Here is a 23,585-nt window from a genome sequence, read left to right as displayed (position 1 = left end):
GCAGAAGCCCATCCGGGCTGTGCGAGGCGCGCGTGCGCAGTGGCAAGACCGGAGGGAGAATGTTGAGAATGGGGCGGAGCGTGGACCGGGCCGGGGCGGGGAAGGGGCGGGGAAGGGGCGGGGGACCTGAGCACGGCTGGGATGGGGTTGGAACGGCTCTGGTTCCTAGTCCGCGAGTAGCTAGGCCCTTCCGCCGCTTTGTGGGGTTAAAGTCGCTTCCAGCAACCCCAGTTCCTGTAGGACCCGATCTTCCCGAAGATTCTGCGTAGCAGGTTCCCGGGTTGAGTGCGTGGTAACCCCTTGTTCCGTCATAGCGGCCGCACGATGGTCAGATGAACAGGGGACGGGGTGACGGCAGGGCAAATTGGGTAGACGTCACTCAGGGTTTTAGTGTTTTTTTTTTAAGACACCGTTGGAGGGATGGAGAAAGAAACAGCTGCGGTCGGTGGTATCCATCACGCGTGGCCACGACGTCACCCCCCACCGCTAAGAGCCACTTTCTCTGGGGCCAACCGCAGCCAAAGGAGACCATCTCCTAATACACTGACACTCCGACTACCTTACGACAGGGGTTAGGTTTGGAAAGAGGGGGTCGGCGATAGTAGTGGGGTTATTTTGCTAGGGTGGCCGGGACTCGGGGTGCCCAAACTCGTCCCCACGGAGGAACCTGGAGAGCCCGAGGGGCCCAAGCCGCAGCCAGCCCACTCACCAGCATGACCTGGGTGCTGAGTAGCGGGTGCGATACTTGAGGGCCTCCTAAGCAGAGGAGCCCAGCAAGTGCAGAATGAAATGTCGTTTTTCTTTGGCAACTCAAGTTCTTAAGTGCAAAAGGTATCTCACAGCTGAACCCGGTTTAAGGTAGAGCTTTATTAATATCTTGCTTCCCCAGCTGTGAGCTAGCCCAGCACAGGAGGGTGACTGACACCCGCCAGGTTTTCCTGGGAGGGTTCCTGGAAAGTGGGGCTTTGGCTGCTACTGGGGAAGGCTAGCCGGGACCTGGGCTCCACTAATAGGATAAACAGGGCGTATCTACTCCTGAAGCATCAATTCAGAGATCCTGGGAGTTAGACCAAGAGGTTATTATTCCAAAGGCACAATCTCCAGTGCTGTGGGTGGGAATTAAACAGCACTGCTCTGACCTCCCAGACTCTCAGCTCCACTCTCTCCAGGGAGGAGTGCAGGCTCTCCTCTGCAGATGTAACCCCACCCCCACATGCACCCTCCAGGGAATCTAGCAAATGACTCAGTCCCTGTAATTTGCTTGAGCCCACCTACTACTTTGGCTAGTGTAAATGATCAGGTTCCACAGTGGACGTGCTATATCCCAGCTGCCCTTGACCTTTCAGCTTGTGTTCACCTCACTGGATGCACTAACTAAAACAGCTCTGTCATTTCCAACCCTGGTTTTGTCGCAGCAGAGTCTGCTGGGAAGTTCTGTCAAATTAGTAGCAGCTCACTCAGCTTCAAAGCAGGTGAGTAGGTTGTCAACCACACAGAGGAACACTAGTAGGACAGGAAGGCACAAGGCACCAAACAACTTGAGATGCCAGGCTGATGCCCAGCTCCGTCTGCTGCCTCCAAAACCCATCCTCTCTTTACATGTGACACCCAAGACAGTGAGTGTCGTCATAGTGTCAGTTTGCAGCTTACTGAATGAGAGAGTTCTGTGGGGCGTGAGAGGGTGGACTTCTCGGCAGGAACATGGCAGCCCAACACAGGTGACCTCCCGGGGGCGGGGTGTGTCGGGGGTGAGGCAGCAGGTGAATACTTAACTTTTCATCGACTAGCCTTTAAATCAAAATCTAAGTGGCCTCGCTGAGTGGTCATTACAAGTGTTGCATTGTGACAGTTGGCCGCAACCTCCAAATGCAGTATATTTAATACAAGAGACAGAATACCAAACTATATTTACTGTGTACAGTAGTAAAGGACAACAAAGAATGTACAAATTGTGAACAAACAGCAGAGCCAGCAGACACCACATCCACACCCCAACAGCAAAACACAAAGGAAAGGCAAGATTCCAGGCAAGCAAGAGATGGTCGAGGTCGCACTGTCCAGGTGCCAGAACGAGGCACAGCAGGGCCACCGGGCAGCAGGGGCTCCACATGGAAGGGCAGGAGGAGAACGGAACGTTTCATAGGTACGGGTTCCAAAATGTCTTACCGAAATGAAATCACAGCTAATGTTGGAAAGCGGCAGAACACAGTCTGTGAGGCCGAAAAGTTGTCTTTGCCTGGGGCCCGCCTGTAACTGCACTCTGAAGTAGCTCTTTTACACAAAAATGTCACTGCAAAGTCAGCAATACTTAATCGTACTTTTTGTATAGAGACACCATAATTACTCATCAGAAGCAAATACTGGAAGAACTTGGAGGCCACAGTACTACTACCAAATGAGAAACGTGGGAACTACTTTCCTCTGTATTAACAAAAGGGGACACCTGAAACTGATACAAAATCATATTGAATGTAAACGGTAAGTGAAAAATTTTTTTAAAAAAAGGGAAAAGCCTATTTCCGCTGCACCCCGCTTTGCCCGTGTACCACTGGGGGCCCCTGGCCCACCTCTGCCCAAGCAGACACCAGAGGAACAGAGCATCCAGGGCCATGCCATGAAGGGACTTCGTTATTTTTCTTTTCACCTTTTAAAAAACATTCCAGTATTCTCCCTTCAACTTTACTATATTCCCACAAAATTTAAACTTGCAATAGTATTTTAAAAACCTACAAGAAACAGTAAGTGGAAGTCTGTCGCCCATCCCCACAATGCCCCCAAAATGTGTCCCACAGAAGCACCCCCACCTTGGTGACTCCAGCTCTCTACATGATAAAATAAGCAGGAGGCCTTACTCGATACCTAGGATACGATCCCTATCTAGACTAAGAGGACATTCACACCACAAGCTTCAGGGAAGTGTCATAGGAGGAGGGGAAAGACAAAAATGAAAGCAAAAACAAACCCCAGAAACTTTGCAACTCATCTTCCTAAACAAACATGACACTGTGGCTGGCCCGGGTTCAGGCGAGGATTTGTCCCTGCAGACAGTTTTGAGTTGCACCCGCAGTATGTCAGAGAGGAAAGGAATTTTGGTGGATGTCCTTGGTTCCTGCAGACTCCTTTGTGATTGGCATGGTCACGTGTTCACTATTTGACAGCAAATGCAAGGACAGTGACAAAGTGGGGCCGGTCCCTCTAGAGACCACATCCCGAGAGGCAGCCAGTCACCCGCGAGCCTCCCGTCTGCTGCTGGAACACGTCGATGGTGTCTTCGTCCTCCATCTCCAGCTGGCAGGATCGACGTGGCGGCAGTGAGAGAGGGGAGAGCTGTTAGTTTTCTCACCATCACGAGAACGGAAACTGTTCAACTGACCACAGACATGCACCACCCTGTCTCCCTTGCACTGGTGTGCACCACCCTGTCACACCTTCGCTCTGTGGCCCTCCCTCCTGGGTCGTATGCGGGGAGAAGAGGCTTTGTTTAGGATTTCCAATAAACTGCGTATTCACCAACATTCCCCTAACAAAACGAAGTTAAAACTAACTTTAAATCCAGGCTGGCGTAGCTCAGTGGATTGAGCGCGGGCTGCGAACCAAAGTGTCGCAGGTTCGATTCCCAGTCAGGGCACATGCCTGGGTTGCAGGCCACAGCCCTCAGCAACTGCACATTGATGTTTCTCTCTCTCTCTCTCCCTCCCTTCCCTCTCTAAAAATAAATAAATAAAATCTTTAAAAAAAGTAAGATAATCCAATTGTTTTGAAAAAAAATGAACAAATATCTACAATTATTACTTAAACGTTCCAGTTAGCAACATCCAGTGAGCAGCACCAAGGCCTGGATGGTGCCTGTGGATTCCAAAGCAAACCCAGTCAACAGAGAAGGTCCTCTCAGCGAGGGGCCTGCGGCTGGCAGCACCGTGGCTGCCTGCCCTCACCTTCAAGACCAGGGCAAGGATGGGCAAATGCTCCCTGCCTGCTCCCCTTACTGACACTGTGGGCATGGACACCTGCCCTGACCTTTGTCCATTCTCAGAGCAAAAGAAAGTTTCTGCAAATCATAGGCTAAATAGGGTTGGAGGGCTCTGTCCTGCTGCAGACACTACCTGGGCAGGAGCCAAGTGACAGCTGGGTGGAGGGCTTTCCAGCCCCCAGCCCAGGGCAGGCCTCCCAGAAATCTTCACAGAGCCAACCACCATCTCTGTGGCAGAAGAGTTCCTCAACTGGGCAGACACGTGCAGCCCTTCTACATGAGTCTCACTCTGCTTCTCCCTCCCTAAAGGACAAGGCTAATGAGATTCCAACAGAGTAGGTGTTGGGAACCGCCCTGTCTGGTTTCAGAAGCTGTAACCACCCCCAGGGCTAAGGCTAAATGAGAGACTTTGGGACCATAAGCCACTAAGGAGACAAAGCTTATCCCCTGGCAGGGGCACTGCCTCTGCCCCCTCCCCCTTTTACTTCACCCTGCTTGGCCCCGTTAGCCAGTGACAGGTAAGATTCCTCAAGAGAGGGATGACCTAAGACAGGCACGGTCACGGAGGGGCCCTCAGGGAAGGACTTGGGGGGCTATAGAAAAAGGGAGTGATGGACCCTCACCCCTCGGCTTTGACATAGCCTGAGTCCTCATTCTGTCTACAAGAAGTCTCCTAATTTCTTGGCTGCCTTACTTCCCCTGCCTACCTTAAGCCTGAAACAATGACAGAGGGCAGTGCAGCCATGTGCTGGAAAGGGCAGGTTCCCCAGGGCAATCAGGCGTAAGAAAAAATACATAAAATCCTATGAAACCTGCTTTGCTAAGAATGTCCTCAGTTTTCTGATTAGGGTCCAAGCATGAAATGAGCTTGTTTCCCAAAGTTTTACAGCCCCTTAGCTAACTGACCCTGACTCAGAATAAGCCCTTGTAGTTCTTTGTATGTCATCTATTGTTTGAGCCTTACTGCCTGACAATGACTGATGAGCTTTACCTGTATTCCTGTGCAAACTGAACCTGGCAAAAGCCCATTGAGGAACAGGCTCCTGGCCCTTCTCCTTTGCGAGATCGGCCACCTTTCCTCCCCAAGCAGATCATGTCGTAGTAGACTTAGTCTCACCTGTGGCAGGTGGGGGGACGGCAGGCGCCTCTGCGGGCAGAGCCCCCCAACAAGTAAGGGCCTGGATCACAAGGTCATCCAGGTGATGAATGACAAGACCCACAGATCGACCCTCAGCCTCCTCCATCCAAAGCTCTTCCACTGTGGGGCCACGCGCGGCAACACGCTGAGCCAGCGCTGAGAGCGTTGTGGGGTGGGGGGGGGGAGGTGCTTAACAAAAACTAACTCCTGACTGATAAAAACTCCCTCCTTTCCATTCATACCCTTTATGCACAAATGTTTACGGGGCATAAGAAGCAAACCACTAAGTTAGCTACAAACTGACTAGTGTCCAGACCACCGGTGGGTGTGAGTACTCAGCCCTTCTCCCCTGGACCTCCTCTGCTGAGCCCCCGGCCCACCTGCTGCCCCTCCCGGCCTGGAGGAGGACGGCCGACAAAGCAGCATCATTCCCATCTGAAACACTGAGCTGCCCAATTAGAAAAGTAGGTAACCTAATGAGTAAGAACAGTAAGAAAACATGTGCATCCCATATAAGCACCCGTCAGTAACCCCCCACAAGCACGTCTGGAACAGCAGTTAGTCTAAGTGCAGGTGGGAAGCAGCCCGGGGCACCCAAATGCTTTCTTACCTGGGCCGGGGTGTCTGCTTCATTAATTGGCTGACCGTCAAACCTGAATCTGATCTGTCTCATCGATAAGCCCTGAAAAGAAAAGGCAAACGTCATTAAATATTTCCAGGTAATGAATTAACTAAAACACATAGAATGTTTTGCATCAAACTACCAGGATTCTGAACACGCAGACTGATGATCCAGTGGGCTGCAAACCCACCAGGGGGCGTGCAGTCCATTTCCCGTGCACCAGCACCTTCAGAGAGCGCTGCTCCAGCGACCTGGAGCCCCAGGAACTTGCCCTCACTCATCCCCCCCACTTCCTTTAGAGGCCAAACGGGATTTCTACTGCCGACACCACCACCTCCCCCCTTTAAAACGCTCTCGGAGAAAAACTGGGTCTGGACTTCCGGCCAAGATGGAGGCGTAGGCAGACACACTGTGCCTCCTCGCACCACCAAAAGTAGGACAACAACAAATTTAAAAACACAAAACAATTCGAACTGACAGAAAATCGAACTGTATGGAAGTCGGACAACCAGGAGTTAAAGAAGAACCATTCATCCAGACCGGTAGGAGGGGCGGAGTAGGGTGGACAGGTGGAAAGTGCTCGTGGCAAAGCAGCAGCTGGGGATGTGACGGTCCCATGTTCGCGCGCAGATAAACCAGGAGGAACAACTGGGGAGCGAGACAGACTCCCCAACCCAGGGCCCCAGCGGGAAATAAAGCCTGAAGCCTCTGACTGAATAAACCTGTGGGGGTTGAGGTGGCAACGGGAGAGACTCCCAGCCTCACAGGAGAGTTCGTTGGAAAGACCCACAGGGTCCTAGAACGTACACAAACCCACCCACCTGGGAATCAGCACCAGAAGGGGCCCAGTTTGCTTCTGGATAGCGGGAAGTGACAAATCTGTCAGAGAGCGGAGCAAGCACCATTGTTCCCTCTCGACTCCTTCCCCACAGACAGCGTCACAACACAGTGACATGGGATGCCCCGCCCTGGTGAACACCTAAGGCTCCACCCCTCACTACATAACTGGTGTGCTGAGACAAAGAAATATGGCCCAGTTGAAAACACAGATCAAAGTTCCAGAAAAAATACAACTAAGTGACAAGAGATAGCCAACCTATCAGATGCACAGTTCAAAACACTGGTAATCAGGATGCTCAAAGAATTGGTTGAATATGGTCACAAATTAGAGGAAAAATGAAGGCTATGCTAAGTGAAATACAGGAAAATGTACAGGGAACCAACAGTAATGGGAAGGAAATTGGGACTCAAATCAATGGTTTGGACCAGAAGGAAGAAATAAATAGTCAACCAGAACAGAATGAAGAAACAAGAATTCAAAAACATGCAGAGACGCTTAGGAACCTCCAGGACATCTTTAAACATTCCAACATCTGAATCATCGGGGTACCAGAAGGAGAAAAGGAAGACCAAGAAATTGAAAACTTATTTGAACAAATAATGAAGGAGAACTCCCCCAAATCTGGCAAAGGAAACAGACTTCCAGGAAGTCCAAGAAGCTCAGAGAGTCCCAAAGAAGTTGGACCCAAGGAAGTACACACCAAGGCACATCATAATTACATTACCCCAGACTAAAGAGAAGGAGAGAATCTTAGAAGCAGCAAGAGAAAAGGAGACAGTTACCTACAAAGGAGTGCCCATAAGACTGTCAGCTGATTTCTCAAAAGAAACCCTGTAGGCAAGACGGGGCTGGAAAGAAGTATTCCAAGTCATGAAAGGCAAGGACCTACATCCAAGATGACTCTATGCAGCAAAGCTTTCATTTAGAATGGAAGGGCAGATAAAGTGCTTCTCAGATAAGGTCAAGTTAAAGAAGTTCATCATCACCAAGCTCTTATTATATGAAATGTTAAAAGAGATTTATCTAAGAAAAAGAAGATAAAATACATGAACAGTAAAATGACAGCAAACTCACAGTTATTAACAACCACACCTAAAACAAAAAACAAAAGCGAACTAAGCAAACAACTAGAACAGGAACAGAATCACAGAAATGGAGATCACATGGAGGGTTATCAGTGGGGTGAGTAGGGAGGGAGCAGGGAGGGGAAAAAGGTACAGAGAATGAGTAGCATAAATGGTAGGCAGAAAATAGGAGGAGGGTAAGAATAGTATGGGAAATGTAGAAGCCAAAGAACTTACATGTACGACCCGTGGACATGAACTAAAGGGGGAATGTGGGTGAGAGGGGGTGTGCAGGGTGGAGGGCAATATGGGGGGGATGGGACAACTGTAACAGCATAGTCAATAAAATATATTTAAAAAAACATTCTTGGAAACAGGTCAGGTGACAGGAGCACACGACAGGAAGACTGCATAGAACTGGGACGCAGTCCTGATGGCTGTGGCCCTGAGGAAGACAGAAGGGAGGACATTTTCCCCCTGAAAAGGAGCACCTGCTGCCTTTCTGCCTCCTGAGGGAGTGGTGACATGGTCAGGGTGCAAGGACAGCGCCTTTTTATTTTCTCAATTTCATTTATGTTTAGAGAAAGGGGAGGGAAAGGGCGTGAGAAAAACATCAACGTGAGAAACAGCAACCAGTTGCCTCTCACGCGCACCCCAACCAGCGGCCATACCGGCAGCCCAGGCGTGTGCCCTAAAGGGGAACTGGGCGAGGGACCGTTCGCTTTGCGGGACGATGCCCAACAGAGTCACACCAGTCAGGGCAAAGACACTGCCTTTTTAAAAAGTTTTTATTTATTTATTTTTAGAGAAAGGGAAGGAGAAAGAGAGAGAAACATCAATGTGTGGTTGCCTCTCACACACCCGCAACAGGGGACCTGACTGCAACCCAGGCACATGCCCTGACTGGGAACTGGCAACATGCCTGGTTTGCAGGCTGGCCCTCCATCCACTGAGCCACACCAGCCGGGGTGACGCTGCCTTTTTAAAAGCAGCTCTGATTTTGCTTAAACAGGAGAAACAGGATTAAAACGCACCTCTCTGCTGCTCCTGAAACTCTACTGAAAAAACATAAAGAAATTTTTAAAAAGGCATAAACAGCAGGACAAAGAGCAGGAGGGCCATGAGCCCGCAGAAAAGGGGTGTCACCAATGGTCTGAGAGCTCCAAAGCCCTGGGTGCTGGACCCCAAGGTCCAGATGGGGTGGGGGCAACAAGACACAGTCTTGAGAGGCTAGGTGCAGGCACAGACCGTGCGGGAGGCAGAGATGCCGAAGGCAGCTGGTTTTGGATAATGCCTGAAAGTTCCTATCAGCCCCCCAAGTTAGGGCCACCAAGCCCAAGAGGCCAGGCGCTATGCTTTCCACAGGCAGAGGGAGCCCTGGGCTTGAGCGAAGCGGTAAGGAGAGCAGGCACACCCCAGGCCACCTCTGAGCCCCCTCCATGATTCCACTGCACTCCCAGAGCACAGACAGGGGCGGGGTGGGGCTCGACTTGTGGGAAACTTAGTGACTCATCTGGAAGCCCCTCACAAAACCACCACCCCAGCAGGTCGCCGTCCCCACCACGTGTGAGCTCTGTCCACACACCTGTGTGTGCAGTTTCCCATCAGCTTTCTAGTGCTTCAGTCTTAAATACGAGTAGTTAACCAAGGTTAGAGGGTCTTTAAGGAAAGACTCCAATATGTGAGAGACCAAACCTCAGATGGAGAAACATGGGGGATGAGGGAGGGGGTGGGATCCAAGGACACGTCACACACAGGCATGCACAAATGCATATGCATGTACATGCACGTATGAACACTCGCATGCATGCATGCACATACATGAATACAGGCATGAGCATATACGGAATTCTTAGGGAGTTAGTAAACAATAGTAAGTTGCCACTAGGGAAGAAGGAGCCTCAAACAACAAGAACTTTGGGAAACTGGAAATCATGACAAAGTTGTCCACATAAAGTTGAGAAAAGCTCCCAGAAAGGAAACCAACAGCGATGACAAAACCCCCTGATGCAAAACAGTGGAAGTGGTCATAATCAGCATTCCCGGACAGCACCGGCACTACGGACAGGAGTTCCAAAGAGAGAGCAGAGACGGAGAGGGCACACACCGTAAAGGACTAATAGAAGGTATACTTCCTGAACTAAAAATAAGTTTCTAGACTGAAAGAGCCCGAGAAATGAGTGGTAAAATCGCACACCTCAAAGCACGTGATGATGTAACTCCAAAACGTGGGAATGAGGTCCCTGAAAGGCTCAGAAAAACCAAGATATGTACAAAGGAAAGACAATCAGAATGTCACTGAACTTTTCACACCAACGTTAGAAGCCAGAAGAAAATCATGCAGTAACTCCAAAAAAAAAGGAAAATGAATTTCAACCTGGAAATCTGCATGCAGTCAAATATTCAAGCGCACGGGTTTGTAAAGAGCAAGTCATTTTCAGACTGCGGTGCCTCTGATGCTGCATCTTACGTGCCCTTTCTGAACAAGAGACTGGAAGACATGCTCCATCAGAAAGGGCAGAAGATTAACCCAGAAAATTCAAAGGAGAGAGTGAAAGAAGTTTCCAGAATGACTCTCAGATGACAGACAGACACGAAGCTGGCCTCACAAAAAAAACCTTTCCGGGGGGGCAGGACAGGAGGGGCCCAGGAGGCACAGTAGGAAAAGCAAGGACACAAAGTGGTGGCTGGCGGTGACCACCAGTGCCTGCCTACGTGGGGACTGGGCAGCACAGGGGAGAATGTGGGGACTGCATTAACAATGGGCACACGGCTACCACCAGACCAGGCAAAAGGACTTGGGCGAGACAGGTGTGTAAGCAGGGTCCACGGTGTAGCTATCCCAGGGTCCCAGAGTCCAGCAGACGCCAGAGCAAACGACTGCAGGGGAGAGGGAAGGGCGCGAGGTGGAGGTGTCACAGCCGCATCCCCACCTTCCGCAGGTGAAGATAATCTCCAAAATCAAAGCACAAGCACATTTACAGAACGAGTGCAAGAAAAGCGGAAGGAGTGATGACAGTGCCTCTGCGGAGAAGGGTCTGAGAAGCAGGAGGGCAAAGAGGGAGGCGTGGCTTCCTATGGTGTCTTTTACAGCAACAGAAGCCACGGCAAGAAGGACCAAAGCCAGGAACCGAAATGGGCTAAACACTTGTATTTCCAAAGAAGCCAGAGGAAGGACCCCTCCCGTTAAAAGGGACGGGATCCCCGGGGAAGAGGCCAGGGTACCCACTGCACCCATGGCAGTACGCACGCACAGCCACTGAGTGAGAGCACTTGAGTGGGCGGGGTAAGCCCCAGGACCAAAGGTCAGTCCAGCAGAGCAGGATGAGAGCGAAACCGACGCAGAGACGAAGCACAGATGCGTTTCAGCTGTAAGCTCATGACACCAACAAAAATAACCATAACTAAAAATGCTCAGTTTGGCTCTGGTTGGGTAGCTCGGTTGGTTAGAGCGTCATCCCGATACGCCAAGGTTGCGGGTTAGATCCCAAGTCAGGGCACATATAAGAATCAACCAATGGCCCTGGCTGGCGTAGCTCAGTGGATTGAGCGCAGGCTGCAAACCAAGCCATCGCAGGTTCGATTCCCAGTCAGGGTAATGTCTGGGTTGCAGGCCACCGGCCCAGCAACCGAACATTAATGTCTGTCTGTCTGTCTGTCTGTCTCTCTCTCCCTCCCCCCCTCCCTTCCCTCTCTAAAAATAAATCAATAAAATCTTAAACAAAAAAAAAGAATCAACCAATGAATGCGTAAATAAATGGAACAGGAGATCAATGTTTCCCTCTTTCCTTTTCTTTCTCTCTCCCCCCACCGCTTCCCCACCTACCCCACCCCTCAACCAATCAATAGAAAAAAAAATGTTTAAGTGCTCAACTTAACTGGTCACTGTGGTAAGACGAAACTGAGTCGGGTTTTTATTTTGAAAACTGGTAAATAAAGGGAATCAAACATTTTGTGGAATCTAAACTGATGAGGAGGGGAGTGAAAGGGAAAAAATGGGACATCTGTAGTAGCATAAACAATAAAAACTAAATAAAATAAAAATAAACTGTGATGAGGGCTGTTTCTCCAAAGCACGTTCCAGCTACCGTGAGAAGGAGAACGGCACCACTCCTGCCACACCATTCCGCAGCCTCCCAGGAAGGCGGCTACACCCGCACTGATCCCAAAAGCAGAGGCGCCATCACCCTCAACCCCCGGGGGGGGTGGGGGGGTGGGGGGGGAAGAAGTGGCCTTCGGTGCTGCCTGCTGAGACAAGAGCTGATGGGCACGACCTGGAGGTTAAGAGGGCTGAAGAGAGATGTCAACCACAAAACGTGCATGCTTTGCACACAGACACGCATGCAAACACATCACACAGGCACACATCAATGCATACATGCATGTGGGCACACACACTTCCAGGACAGTGGAGCCCTGAACAGCCCGCACACGCGGTGACAGCTGCCCCACCCAGCCCGCTGGCGCACCTGCCGCTCACAGTAGGCCTTCATTAGCTTGCTCAGCGGGGTGTGTCTCTTGATCTTGAACTGGACCACAGAGCCATCCTGCCCGGCCACTTTCAGGTTGATGTGGTCATTCTCTGTCTTCACTCCCTCCTGCAAAAGATACAACACTGGGCCTCAACACCGTGTCCCAAAATAACCACTGTTTTAAATAATCACCTTTTAGGTGATTGCTGCAGTATTTTTTAAGTCATTAAAAGCAACCCATTTCTTCAAGTTCTCCAGCAATCCAGAGTCACTCATGTGAGGGTTTTATTTTTACACAGAATTTATTTTTACCTTCTACTTGTGAAGCATCCGTGTGTAAGGAAATTCAATGCAAATATGCAGAGCTCACAGATTGGCCCTTCAAAGAAAAAAATCTGTGCAATCTAGAAAAAACTGAGACAAAGCCCATGTCTGCCGCAGGTCACTGTGTGAAGCCGAGGGGGATGAGCCCTCGTGTGCTCGTCTTTCTGGGGCCGCCGTGTGTGCGGCAGCCTCCACCTGCTAGCGGCTGACACCCTCGTGGGGAGCCAGCCCTCCCTCCACTTGATCTTGGACTTGCCCACAGCCCCCGAGCAATCGCACATACAGTGGATGCCCAGGTCTGTGTCCTGGAACCGCAGCTCAGTCTGAGAGGCATTTCCTGAGGACCAGAGCACCGCACCTGCAGGACGTGCACAGTGAGGGTCCCGCAGGCCCAGGGCCACCTCGTTTATCTGGCACTGTTTGGGAATAGAGGTGTTATCTCTGAACAAAAGGATGAAACTGCCCCGAGTCAATCTGTAGAGAAAAAGATTTGATGGAACTCCAAGTGACTGTGCTTTCTCCGGCTGACACACATGCTCCTTTCCCCTTGTGTCCCTTGTTGGCACATCCCCAGAAGAGCTGACCTCCACAGTGGGGCTGTGGGCCAGGGCTACTGGCCAGCTTTGTGGAGTCACATCCGCTCTCAATCCCTCCCTGCTGGGAGGGCTGGGGCCCCACTGCCCTCTCTCCTAATAGAGGGGGTGCTGGGGGGCAAGCGGCAGCATCCCGCACTCTGGCTTGAGGCTGAGTGGTGGTGCAGCTCCGTCTGGGGAGCTTGGAGTGCCCCTAGGAGGCAAGTCCCCAGCAAGGAGCCTGGAGGAGGTCACCCTGGGGCGGTGCCTACCCCACTGCATCCTTGGGTGGCAGCTGGGCCAGGCACCACACCACCCCCTCCACAGCGTGGACTCCAGTGTGGGCAAACCCAGCAACACAAGCGGGGAGTGCTCGGGGACCCAAGGCCAGGATGGGCTGGGGGTCCCCTCTAGGAGCACCCCTCATCCCCCAGAGATTAAACATGCATTTGCTTTTTTTTTTTTTTTTCAAATAAAGCTTTTGTTTTGGAACAATTTTACATTTACAGAAAAGTTGCAAAACAGAGACAGAGAGCTCCTGTACATCTCTCCCCCGTCTCCCAAATATCAGCATCTGGCACCCACGGCTGCACCTGCTGCACCTGAGAAACCAGCGCTGGCTGGCGCATCACTAGCAACGACACTCCAAGTTTCGCTGCTGTTTCACCAGTTCTTTCGTCAGTGTCCTTTTTCTGTTCCAGGACCCAATCCAGGGTACCACACTGCACTTAGAAGTATTTCCCCAAATTTTTATTGTTAAAAAACACATGGCGTGAAACTTACCATTTGAACCATTTTCAGTGGTATTAAACACATTCATAACGTTGTGGGAGTATCACTACCGTCTATCTCCAGAACACTTTTCATCTCATAGAACTGAAACTCCGTCGCCATTAAACACTTACTCCCCTCCCCCAGCCCCTGGCACCCACCATCTACTTTCTTCCTCTGACTCTGACGACTCCAGGTCCCTCGTATAAGTGGAATCACACAGTCATCGCCTATTTGTGACTGGCTTATTTAACTTGACATATGTCTTCAAGGCTCATCCATACCAAGGTCTGTGTCAGAATCTCTCTCCCTTTTAAGGCTGAATAATATTCCCTTGTATGGATGGACCACATTTTGTATGTCTACTCATCCACTGATACACACTTGCGTTGCTTCCACATTTTAGCTACCATGAAATGATGCCGCAGTGAGTGTGAGTGCGCCTCCTGAGAACCTGCTTTCAACTATTTTGCGTACATACCCAGAAGTGGCATTGCTGGGTCATATGGGGTAGTTCTATATTAATTTTCTGAGGAAGCTCCATACTGTTTTCCCAGCTGCTGCCCCATTTTACATTCCAGCCAACAGTGCACGAGGGTTCCAGCTGCTCCATGTCCTCACCGGCACTTGTTTTCTGTTTTCTTTATAGTAACCGTCCCATTGCGTGTGAGGTCTTGATTTGCATTTCCCCGATGATCGACGATTTTAAGCATCTTTTCATGTCCTTACTGAACATTTGTGGGTTTTTAAAAAATTTTTTATGTGCTGATTTTAGAGAAAGGGAGCCAGAGAGAAAGAGGCAGAAACATCGCTTTGTTGTTCCCCTTATTTATGTATTCATTGGTTGATTCTTGTATGTGCCCTGAGCAGGAACTGAACCCGCTACCTTGGCATATCAGGATGATGATTTAACCACCTGGGCAACAAGGCCAGGGCTCTTAAGACTGTTTGCATATCTTCTTTTGAGAAATGTCTACTCAAGTCCTTCGCCCATTTTTGAATGGGATTATTTTCCAGCTGTTGAGTCTTATAAATTCTCTATATATTCCAAATATTAATCCTTTATTACTATATAGAGATGATTTGCACGTATCCTCTCCCCTCCTGTAGGCTGCCTTTTTACTGTTGACCGTATCCTTTGATGCACAAATTTTTTTAATTTTCATGAAGCCCAGTTTGTTTGTTTTTACTCTTGTTGCCTGTGCCTACGGCCTCATATCCAAGAAGTCATTGCCACGTTCAGTGCTGAGAAGTGTTTGTCCTGTTTTCTCCTAAGAGTTTTATTGTTTTAGGTCTTCCATTTAGGTCCTTAATCCATTGAGTTAATTTTTGTATGTGGTGTTAAGAGTCCAACTTAATTCTTTTGCATGTGGACAGAGGAAACATTTGTTTCTATAATGAAAAATTATGGATGTGTTCAAACAAACAGAAAAGCAGGGCAGCAGCTGCAGACTCGGCAAAGAGAGGCAGCAGGACTGGGCAGAGGGCCTCACCGGGGACAGTGAGGGCACCCGTTCCCTTGGGGGGCTAGTGCACCCAGGGAAGGCCCCAGGCACCTCTCTCCTCCAAAGGAGGGACACCAAGAATAATGGCCTGTCCCAGACCCCTGGTGAGCTCCTAACAAACGAGGAGTAAAAGAAAGAAAAACAGCCCTGGCTGGCATGGCTCAGTGGATTGAGTGCCGGCCTGTGAACCAGGGTTCTCTGGTTCAATTCCTGGTCAGGGCACGTGCCTGGGTTGCGGGCCAGGTTTCCCCACTTTCCACCATTAGGGGTGTGAGAGAGGCAACCAATCGATGTTTCTCTCCCTCTCGGTCCCTTCCACTCTCTCTAAAATAAATAAATACAACCTTTAAAGAAAAGAAAAAACCAACAAACCCTACAAACAACGAACACAATGCAAAATTCACTGCAGTGAGTTCCCTGCCTCAGCTATGCAGGGGAGTGAGAAGCTGCTTTCCCCGCTGACCCATAAGGTTTTCTTTCCGCCAGCCCGATGGCCTGGGAGTGCGCCTCCTCGCCTCCGGGCCCTACCCAGAGCAGAGAGGGCTCCTCAGCCGGCACCAAAAGCGCTGCAAACCACTTAGTCATTTTGTACACAATCCAAACACGTTTATTCAACGGAAAGGGCCATGGAAGCTGACCGCGTGGGAGAGTTAAGTTAAAACCCACTGAAGAAATGAGTATTGTGTGTATTTCATTGTAAACTTCAATAAGGGGAAGCCACCCGAAAAACAAAGGAAGGCATTTATATTTGGCCAAAGGACCGGGCTGGGAGGGGTGGTATAAAAGGCGAAGGCAGCTCCAACCGAACACGGAGAGAGGAAGTTTGCCTGGAATGAATGCGATCTTCACTCAAAGCAGGGCAGAGAGGGGGGCTGGCTTCCACGCCCACGGCGTTGAGGGCTGCAGCCTCCAGCCCCAGGCCGGTATCAGAGGAAGCCCGTGTGCAGAGCATTCAACTCCACAGCAGCGCTTCCTCCTGGTCAGAAAAACAAACTCTGACAGTGCAGACCAAAAACTCTGGAAACCTGTCTTTAGTAGGAGTCGTTACACAACTACTGTGGACCTTTCCAAAGATTGACAGCCAAATACCCTGGAAAAGTGACTTTCAACCGCTGTGCCGCAAGAATTTTTGAAATACGCAATACTCAACTATTTAGTCGGGGGCACTGCTCTCTTGTCCCTTAGACTGTCCAATAAAGAAATGACACAGCCAACACAATAGCCGTCAGGTGTAAATGAATCAACGTTATACCTATTTTTGTCAGACCAGCAAAAAATATATTTTGGGGTGTGCCACAGAATTTTAGTAGTTAGTTCACGTGTGCCATCAGATGAAAAAGGCTGAAAATGGCTGCCTCAGGCCCTGGCGGGGTAGCTCAGTTAGTTAGAACATCCTCCCCACAGCCAAGGTTGCGGGTTCCATCCCCAGTCAGGGCACATACAAGACTCAACCAATAAAGGTATAAGTAAGTGGAAAAACAAATCGACGTGTTTTTTTTTCTCTCTCTCCCCCCTCCTCTCTGTCTCCCTCTAAAATCAATAAATTTAAAAGAAAAGGGAAAGGGAAAGGAAAGGCAAGAAAAAAGGAAAGGAAAATCACTGCCCTGGAGGAGCACACAGCAGAGGGCGCCATGGGGACCAGTGGGGACAGCCTGGGGAGGAGGGGCGCACACGCGGGACTGCGGTAGGGAGGGTGGGTGCACACCCGCAGGGCCTGGCGGTGCAACGGTGAGCGCACGCCGGAGGGTGCGGCGGGAGGAGCTGTAAGGTAAAGGTCGGCAGCGCGCCCAGGCAGGTTAGTAGGTAGCACACAGCGCCAGACCGCTGAGAGAGGGGGCTAGTGGGTGAAGGGCCACCGTGACACAGAAGGTCCTGGAGAGGGACAGTCCAGGAGAAGGGTTGTGGCGGGGAGAGCGTTTCTCCGTGAAAGGGGGTGGCAGGGCCCCAGATTCCCGCAACTGGGGATCAAGATGGAAGGGGAGCTGGTTTTGCAGAGCGGGAGGGAGCGAAGTCCGTAGAAGGGACCCAGGAGGGAGAGGCAGGAGACTCCCCGAAAGGGGGAGTCTGGATGCGGCAGGGGGTCCAGGACATGGTATAGCCCGACAGGTAAGGGGCGGCAGTAACTGAGTACTGGAGCCAAGAGGGTTGTGACGAGGGGTCTCCCCGCGGTACCTCCGAGCTCCGTGTGGGCCCCGCCCTAGAGGAGGACCTGAATCTAGTGAAAGTGGGAGCAAGACCCTAAGGGCCCCGCCATGCGGCGAGGCGCGAGCAGTTGGGGCGGAGCCTGGGCAGGGGGTGTGAGGACCTGCCTGGGACGTAGGGGCGGAGCCTGAGCGGAGGGCAGCCTGGGCTGTGGGGGTGGAGGGCGGGGCGGAGCCTGGGCCGAAGGCGGGGCGGAGCCTGGGTGGAGGGCGGGGCAGGCGGGCTGGGGGAGGGGAGCAGAGCAGCGCGACTGCGGGGGGGAGGGGCGGGAAGCCCCGGCTCTAGCAGGCCCAGACTACGCTGCTGTACCCTGGCCGGGGAGGCTGTGCTGAGCCCGGGAGGGCGCCCAATGTGCAGCAGGAGCGGGCAGAACGGCGCAGGAGGGGGTCGAGCGAAGGATGGCCCGCGCCCACCAGCACTTACCTTGGGCTTCTCCTCAGACATGATTGCGAGCGGTGGCGGGGTGGCGGAGCGGTGGCGAGGAATTAAGCAGCGCGGGAGCGGGCAAGTCACGCTCTCGGCCCGCCGCTCTCCCGCCGCAACTGCTCGCGGGGCCGCGCTTTGCCCCCCAAATCCCCGCGCACCGGTTGGCCGGGGCGAGGTCACGTGGGGGCGCGCGTGCACGACGCGCGCGCCCGGGATCGTCGAGCGCGCTCCCGGTTGGGCTGAGGTTCTCGACGATTAGGAATGCGTCACGGGGCGGAGCCCCGCGCCATCTCAGCACCCCAACACCCGGGGGCGCTCGGGGCACCGAGGGGTGGGGGTGGGGTGCGCTGGGACTTCAGGGCCGCTCAGGGCACCCAAGGCGGAATCGCTCTGGACTCCGAGCGGGGGAGGGGGGGCCAGGGGCGGGGCATAGGAATGGGAGTGGCACACAAAGAGCTACGCCGAGAGGCTGGGTCGGGTGCGGCCTCAGGGACCACAACTGATGCAATACCTTGGGGTCTGTCTGCCTCAGTGCCCTGATCCACAGACCTAGCCCTTGCCTGCATGAACTCAGCCAGCGAAGCTCAAGGGGCCGCCACTCACTTCCCGCATGAAGAGTGCATTTCTCCAAGGAAAAGAAAATAAGGCCGGTCTGGTGAACCACCTCCAGTGGCCACAGAGGACCTGGGAATGCCAGAGCGCCTACTGGAAAAGGAGCCTTCACCCAGGGGCCAAATGTCAGGTCATGAAGAACTCCGGAACTAGAAGGCAGGCCAAAGCTGACCCTCGCATCAGCTCCATCCACCAAGGACACATGGCATTTACTCATTTTGAAGCCCACAAAATCTCAGGTCAGGCCTCCACCCAGAGCTGCAGGTGGATGCGCATGAACAAGGATCAGGGATATAGCATGTCTTTTTCCTGTCCACGTCTCACTCTGAGCTTAGCCGGGCTTTCCTCTGAGGCTTCCTACTCTTTTGTCTGGCCCCACTTGAGGCTTCTGAACCTGGCAAGTGGAAGCCTAGCACCTGGGGGAGATGGGAGTGGGAGACCTTGTTGTGACTGGTCTGCTGACATTTCTGGAGTGCACACGCTGCGCCAGATGCTAGTACTCTGAACCTAATTCTCACAGCAACCCATTTTGCAGGTGAGGAAATTGAGATGCTCAGAAATTAAATTCCATACCCCGAGGTCCCAGAGTTTGTACGTGGTATGACTGGGATTTGAAAGCAGGCAGTTGGTCAATGAGATCAACTGATGGGCCCTATTGCCTCTCAGGGCAAACCCAGGGTAGGACCCTAGCAAGGTGGGCTACAGGAATGCTCCTGTGGACACCAAAAATGTGCCAGAGAATGGGGGCCACAGTCGGTATGTCCTTTCACTACTTTCAGGTGCACATTCTTAGGAAGCCCTGGCTCTTCCTGTTCTCCCCGTCTGTAATCCTAATGCCCTCAGATGAAATGGACCAGTGACGGCCAACATTTATCTATCACTCAAAAGTGTGCCAAGCATAGTACCACTCAAGCATCACGAAACAGAAGCAGGGACCCTCATGATCCCTGTTTTGCCAATTAGGAAACTGAGGTTTAGGGGGAGGGTGGACTGCATAGGGTCACACAGCTACAGAATAGCAGGGTCTGGATTTGAACCTAAGTGACAGATGAACCATGTCCATCCTAAACCCCAGTCAACTGGGCTCCACTCATCTCCTGTTCACATCACAAGCCACGGACCCAAGTTTTTACAGACTCTAATTTCACAAACCATCCCTGACTCTTGAAAATTCACTTTCTTGACCAGAGGTACATTTAGGAGAGGGGAAGGGGGCTCCCCAAAATAGGGCTGTAATTTCACATGTTGATGAAGTCTCTTCATGCAGGGACTAATGGGAGCCAACCTGCTGCACCAGCCAGGTCCAGGGGTTTGGTCCTTTTCATCCTGGAATCTGGACAGTGACCCTCCTCTGCCAGAGGATCCCAAGGTAGAATGGCCAGCTCAAGCTGTGCTTCCAAAAGAGGGGAGCCTTCGAGAACCAGCCCCTTCCAAGACAGAGATGGACAATGGGAATCAAACCCCAGACTGTTGGCTGGGGGTAGCAGTGTTCAGATCCATCGACATCTCTAAGACAGTCTCAATTATAAAAGATAATGTATGTGCCATGTACACATTAAACTGTGATGGGTTATGGATGGAAGGTACATCCTGGCTTCAGACTTAAAGTGTGAAAAATATGTAACTTAGAATTGATGAAACACAGTATCTAAATGTGTTTCTTACAATAAGAAATTAAACTATGGTCTACTCATATAATGAAAGGTTATGTCACTATTAAATGTCTAAAAAAAAAATGGCCCTGGTCCGATGGCTCAGTTGGTTGGAGCATTGTCTCGGACACCAAAAGGTTGTGGTTTGATAACCGGTCAGGGCTCATACCTAGGCTGCAGGTTAAATCCCCAGTCGGGAACAAATGGGAAATCACCGGGTATCTCTCACATCGATGTTTCTCTCTCTCCCTCTCTCTCTCTCTCTCTCTCTCTCTCTTTCCCTTCTTTCTAAATCCATAAACACATCCTTGAGTGAGGATTTAAAAAAAAAGAATAGTTGATAAGAAAAGACACTCATATGATGTTAGTAAGTTTCTTAAAGCAAATTACAAAACCATTGTGGTTTTGAACAACCAGATGATCTGTATGAAATATTTTGAAGATCTGAAGGCATTAGATAGCTACCAAAACACAGAAAACTTCTCTGAGGAGCAAAGATCCCAGAAAGGAGGGAAGTCATTTTTCCCTTAGATACATTTGGTGAATAGTATGATGTGTTAGTCAGCTGAGGCTGCCATGAGAAAATACCACAGACTGGGAGGCTTAAACAACACTTCTTCTCACAATGCTGGAGGGTGGAAGTCTGAGATCAGGGTACCAGCAGGGTTGGTTTCAAGTGAGGCCCCTCTCCCTGGCTTGGAGATGGCCACCACATCCCTGTGTCCTTCCCTCTGTGTGCATGGGCAGAGGGAGAGAGAGGAAGAGGAAGAGAGGGGGAGAGACACATGTAATACGATCCATAAATATATGCCATGGACAAGAAGTTAAGACACTAAACATTGCTTGAGTCTCCCAGAATGGGCACGGCCAACAATAGGATAAACTTGTGGGGTGGAGGCTCTGATCAATAACCTGGACCTTGACCTAAAGCACTGAGGCCCAGAGCAAAGGAGTCAGGCTGAGGTGTCAAGGGATCAGTCCTCACGAAGACTGAAACCCAGCATCCACACAGCTTGCTCCCAAGTTGGGCTAAGCTGATTGGCTCTCCCTCCTATTACCAGCCTGAAGCAAAAGGGCGCTTTTGCTTTTGGAAGAAAAGAGCATCATCCAGGGTCTCAAATTAACAAAAATATTGTCATAACCCATATCTGGAATTGAATAAAAGTTTACAAAGAAAACTGAAGACAAACGATCCAAAACCAAGGGAAATATGAACATGATGATGAACAAACAGATGAAGGCCAAGATAGAATTAAGTTATATATATATATATTTTTTTTTTAAAGATTTTATTTATTTATTTTTAGAGAGGGAAGGGAGGGAGAAAGAGAGAGAATCAATATGCAGTTGCTGGGGGCAGTGGCCTGCTACCCAGATATGTGCCCTGACTGGGAATCGAACCTGCGATGCTTTGGTTCGCAGCCCCAGCTCAATCCACTGAGCTACGCCAGCCAGGGCACATTATATATTATAATGTAATCATCACGATACCTGTTCCCACTCACCGGACTGTTAGCCAAACAAACAAGCGACCCTCCCAACCGGGACGCCTACCCCCATGTTTTCCCCGTGTGGGTTGTTTTTACTGGAATAACACAAATGAAGGAAGGGGACTAGAATAACAACAAACTGACCAAAGCCGCCTGAACCGAGACAGTGCTGAGTCTGAACTCCAGGAGACCCTGAAGCTCATTATTCCCTGCCTGCTAACGGACACACCCACTGGCGCCCAGACAGATCCGACTTGGAACATGAGAGAAGAAAAGGGATGGCGCCCTGGTTCTGGGAAGGGACCCACCCGTTCCCGGAAAACGAATGCATATGCCTCCCCCTCATTACATTACCCCACTGATCTCCCCCAGACTTCTCTAGAACGAGAAATTGATCTGTGAGTTTAACACCTGCTTCTCCATTCTCTGGCCATTGAATTAAAGCTTGTGCTGCTAAAATTTAAAAAAAAGAAAAAGAAAACAAAAAGAAAAGAAAGAACAGAAGCCCTGGCTGGTGTAGCTCAGTGGATTGAGTGCGGGCTGCGAACCAAAGCATCGCAGGTTCGATTCCCAGTCAGGGCATATGCCTGGGTTGCAGGCCATGGTCCCCAGCAACTGCACATTGATGTTTCTCTCTCTCTTTCTCCTCCCTTCCCTCTCTAAAAATAAATAAATAAAAAAAACAGGAGGGAATGAAGGGAGAAGGAAGCATGGAAATACAACAAAGAGCACACATTTATAGAGAAGTCTAAATAAATACCGACTTTGTACAATAACATCTTCTGAATCGAATCCATCCACTCATCCATCCACCCACCTGTTTACCCATACATCCATCTCCCCATTCACCCATCCCTCTGCTCAAGCCATCCATCCATCCAACTACTCATCCCACTACCCACCCACCCATTCACCCATCCACCCATTCATCCAACCACTTATCCACCCATCCATCTACCCGCCTATCCACCCACCATACATCCATTTAGCCAACCTTTCATTATCCACCCATCCATCCACCCATCTATTCATCCATTTCACAAGTGCTTGCTGAGCTCACAGCAGGGGCTGGTGCTGTCCTGGGACTCAGCTCTTTCTTGAGCAGCCATGCTGCTCATGACCCTCCCTTCCTGTCTGCCCACCCTGTGGACCTGAAGCCCCAGCATCAGATGGGGAGAGAGCCTTACAGGGACTGCATGGGACTCACAACCCCATGACTGTGGAACCCAATTCCCTGGAATTGATCCATAGAAGATGGACGGACAGGTGCATGAATGGAAAGAGGGATGGACAGATGGGTGGGAGGTAGTTGGTGGATGGATAGATGAATGGATGGTTGGACTGACAGCCTACTGGTTCTGCTTCTGTGGTTAAACCCTGCTACATCTGCTGGCCAGAACAGAACATCTGAGTTAGGGAACAGATCATAGCAAAGGGGGGCCCTTCAGGTAGGTGGTGAGGGTAAGTTCAGACACCTGCAATAGAGGGAGCAGAGTCAGGAGCTGCCTGGAAGCCTGGGAAGGTGCTCCAGGCGAGGGCCGGCTGGTTCCAGGCACGAAGGAGCTGGTGTGCTGACGGAGGAGAGGGAGATGCAGATGGAGCAGAGCAAGGGGCGTTCTGGGCCATCATAGCGCTCGGGCCGTTTTCTAAGTGCAGTGGGCACTGTGGCAGAGGAGGGGCGTTGAGTGGGTCATATTTGCAGTTTAAAGGGGTCCCTCGGGTCAGGGAGAAGGGGCTCCAGGGAGAACAGTGGGGCCAGCCATGTTCCAGAGGAGCAGAGGGATGGCACGGTGGACCTGGGTAGAGCAGCGTGGAGACGCTGCCGTGCTCTGCAGGCTGTAGAGCTCGGGCAACAGGGTCTGGCTTGGGCTGGTCGTGGTGAGAGTCCTGTGAGACACTCTGGGGTCAGGGAGGGGTCTGGGGA

At 51.1% G+C, this 23,585-nt stretch overlaps 1 protein-coding gene across 1 annotated transcript; it reads right to left on the bottom strand.

Annotated features, from left to right (window-relative positions):
• Positions 1-1,876: 1,876 nt before the first annotated feature.
• SUMO3 (small ubiquitin like modifier 3) lies at positions 1,877-18,076 on the bottom strand. Its single transcript, XM_045852748.1, has 4 exons — positions 17,905-18,076; positions 12,105-12,233; positions 5,719-5,790; positions 1,877-3,288 (listed from the first exon to the last, which is right to left on the bottom strand). Exons 1-4 carry the CDS (start codon positions 17,923-17,925, stop codon positions 3,196-3,198), a joined length of 315 nt encoding a protein of 104 aa, XP_045708704.1. The 5' UTR covers positions 17,926-18,076; the 3' UTR covers positions 1,877-3,195.
• Between the last annotated feature and the right edge of the window lie 5,509 nt (positions 18,077-23,585).

This window comes from Phyllostomus hastatus, unplaced genomic scaffold (genome assembly GCF_019186645.2).
Source record: "Phyllostomus hastatus isolate PE091 unplaced genomic scaffold, TTU_PhHast_1.1 phas_contig_948, whole genome shotgun sequence".
NCBI classification, from domain to species: Eukaryota; Metazoa; Chordata; class Mammalia; order Chiroptera; family Phyllostomidae; genus Phyllostomus; species Phyllostomus hastatus.
The sequence above is the reverse complement of the archived record's forward strand: the minus strand, read 5'-3'. Positions and strand labels throughout refer to the sequence as shown.

Bases quoted from the DNA above. Each gene is read 5' to 3' on its own strand.
- SUMO3 (XM_045852748.1), bottom strand. From the start codon at position 17,925: ATGTCTGAGGAGAAGCCCAAG. The intron at 5,791-12,104 runs GTGCGCCAGCGG...TTTTCTTTTCAG, and splicing joins AGGCCTACTGTGAGCGGCAG to GGCTTATCGATGAGACAGAT. The intron at 3,289-5,718 runs GTAAGAAAGCAT...CGATCCTGCCAG, and splicing joins AAGCAGACACCCCGGCCCAG to CTGGAGATGGAGGACGAAGA.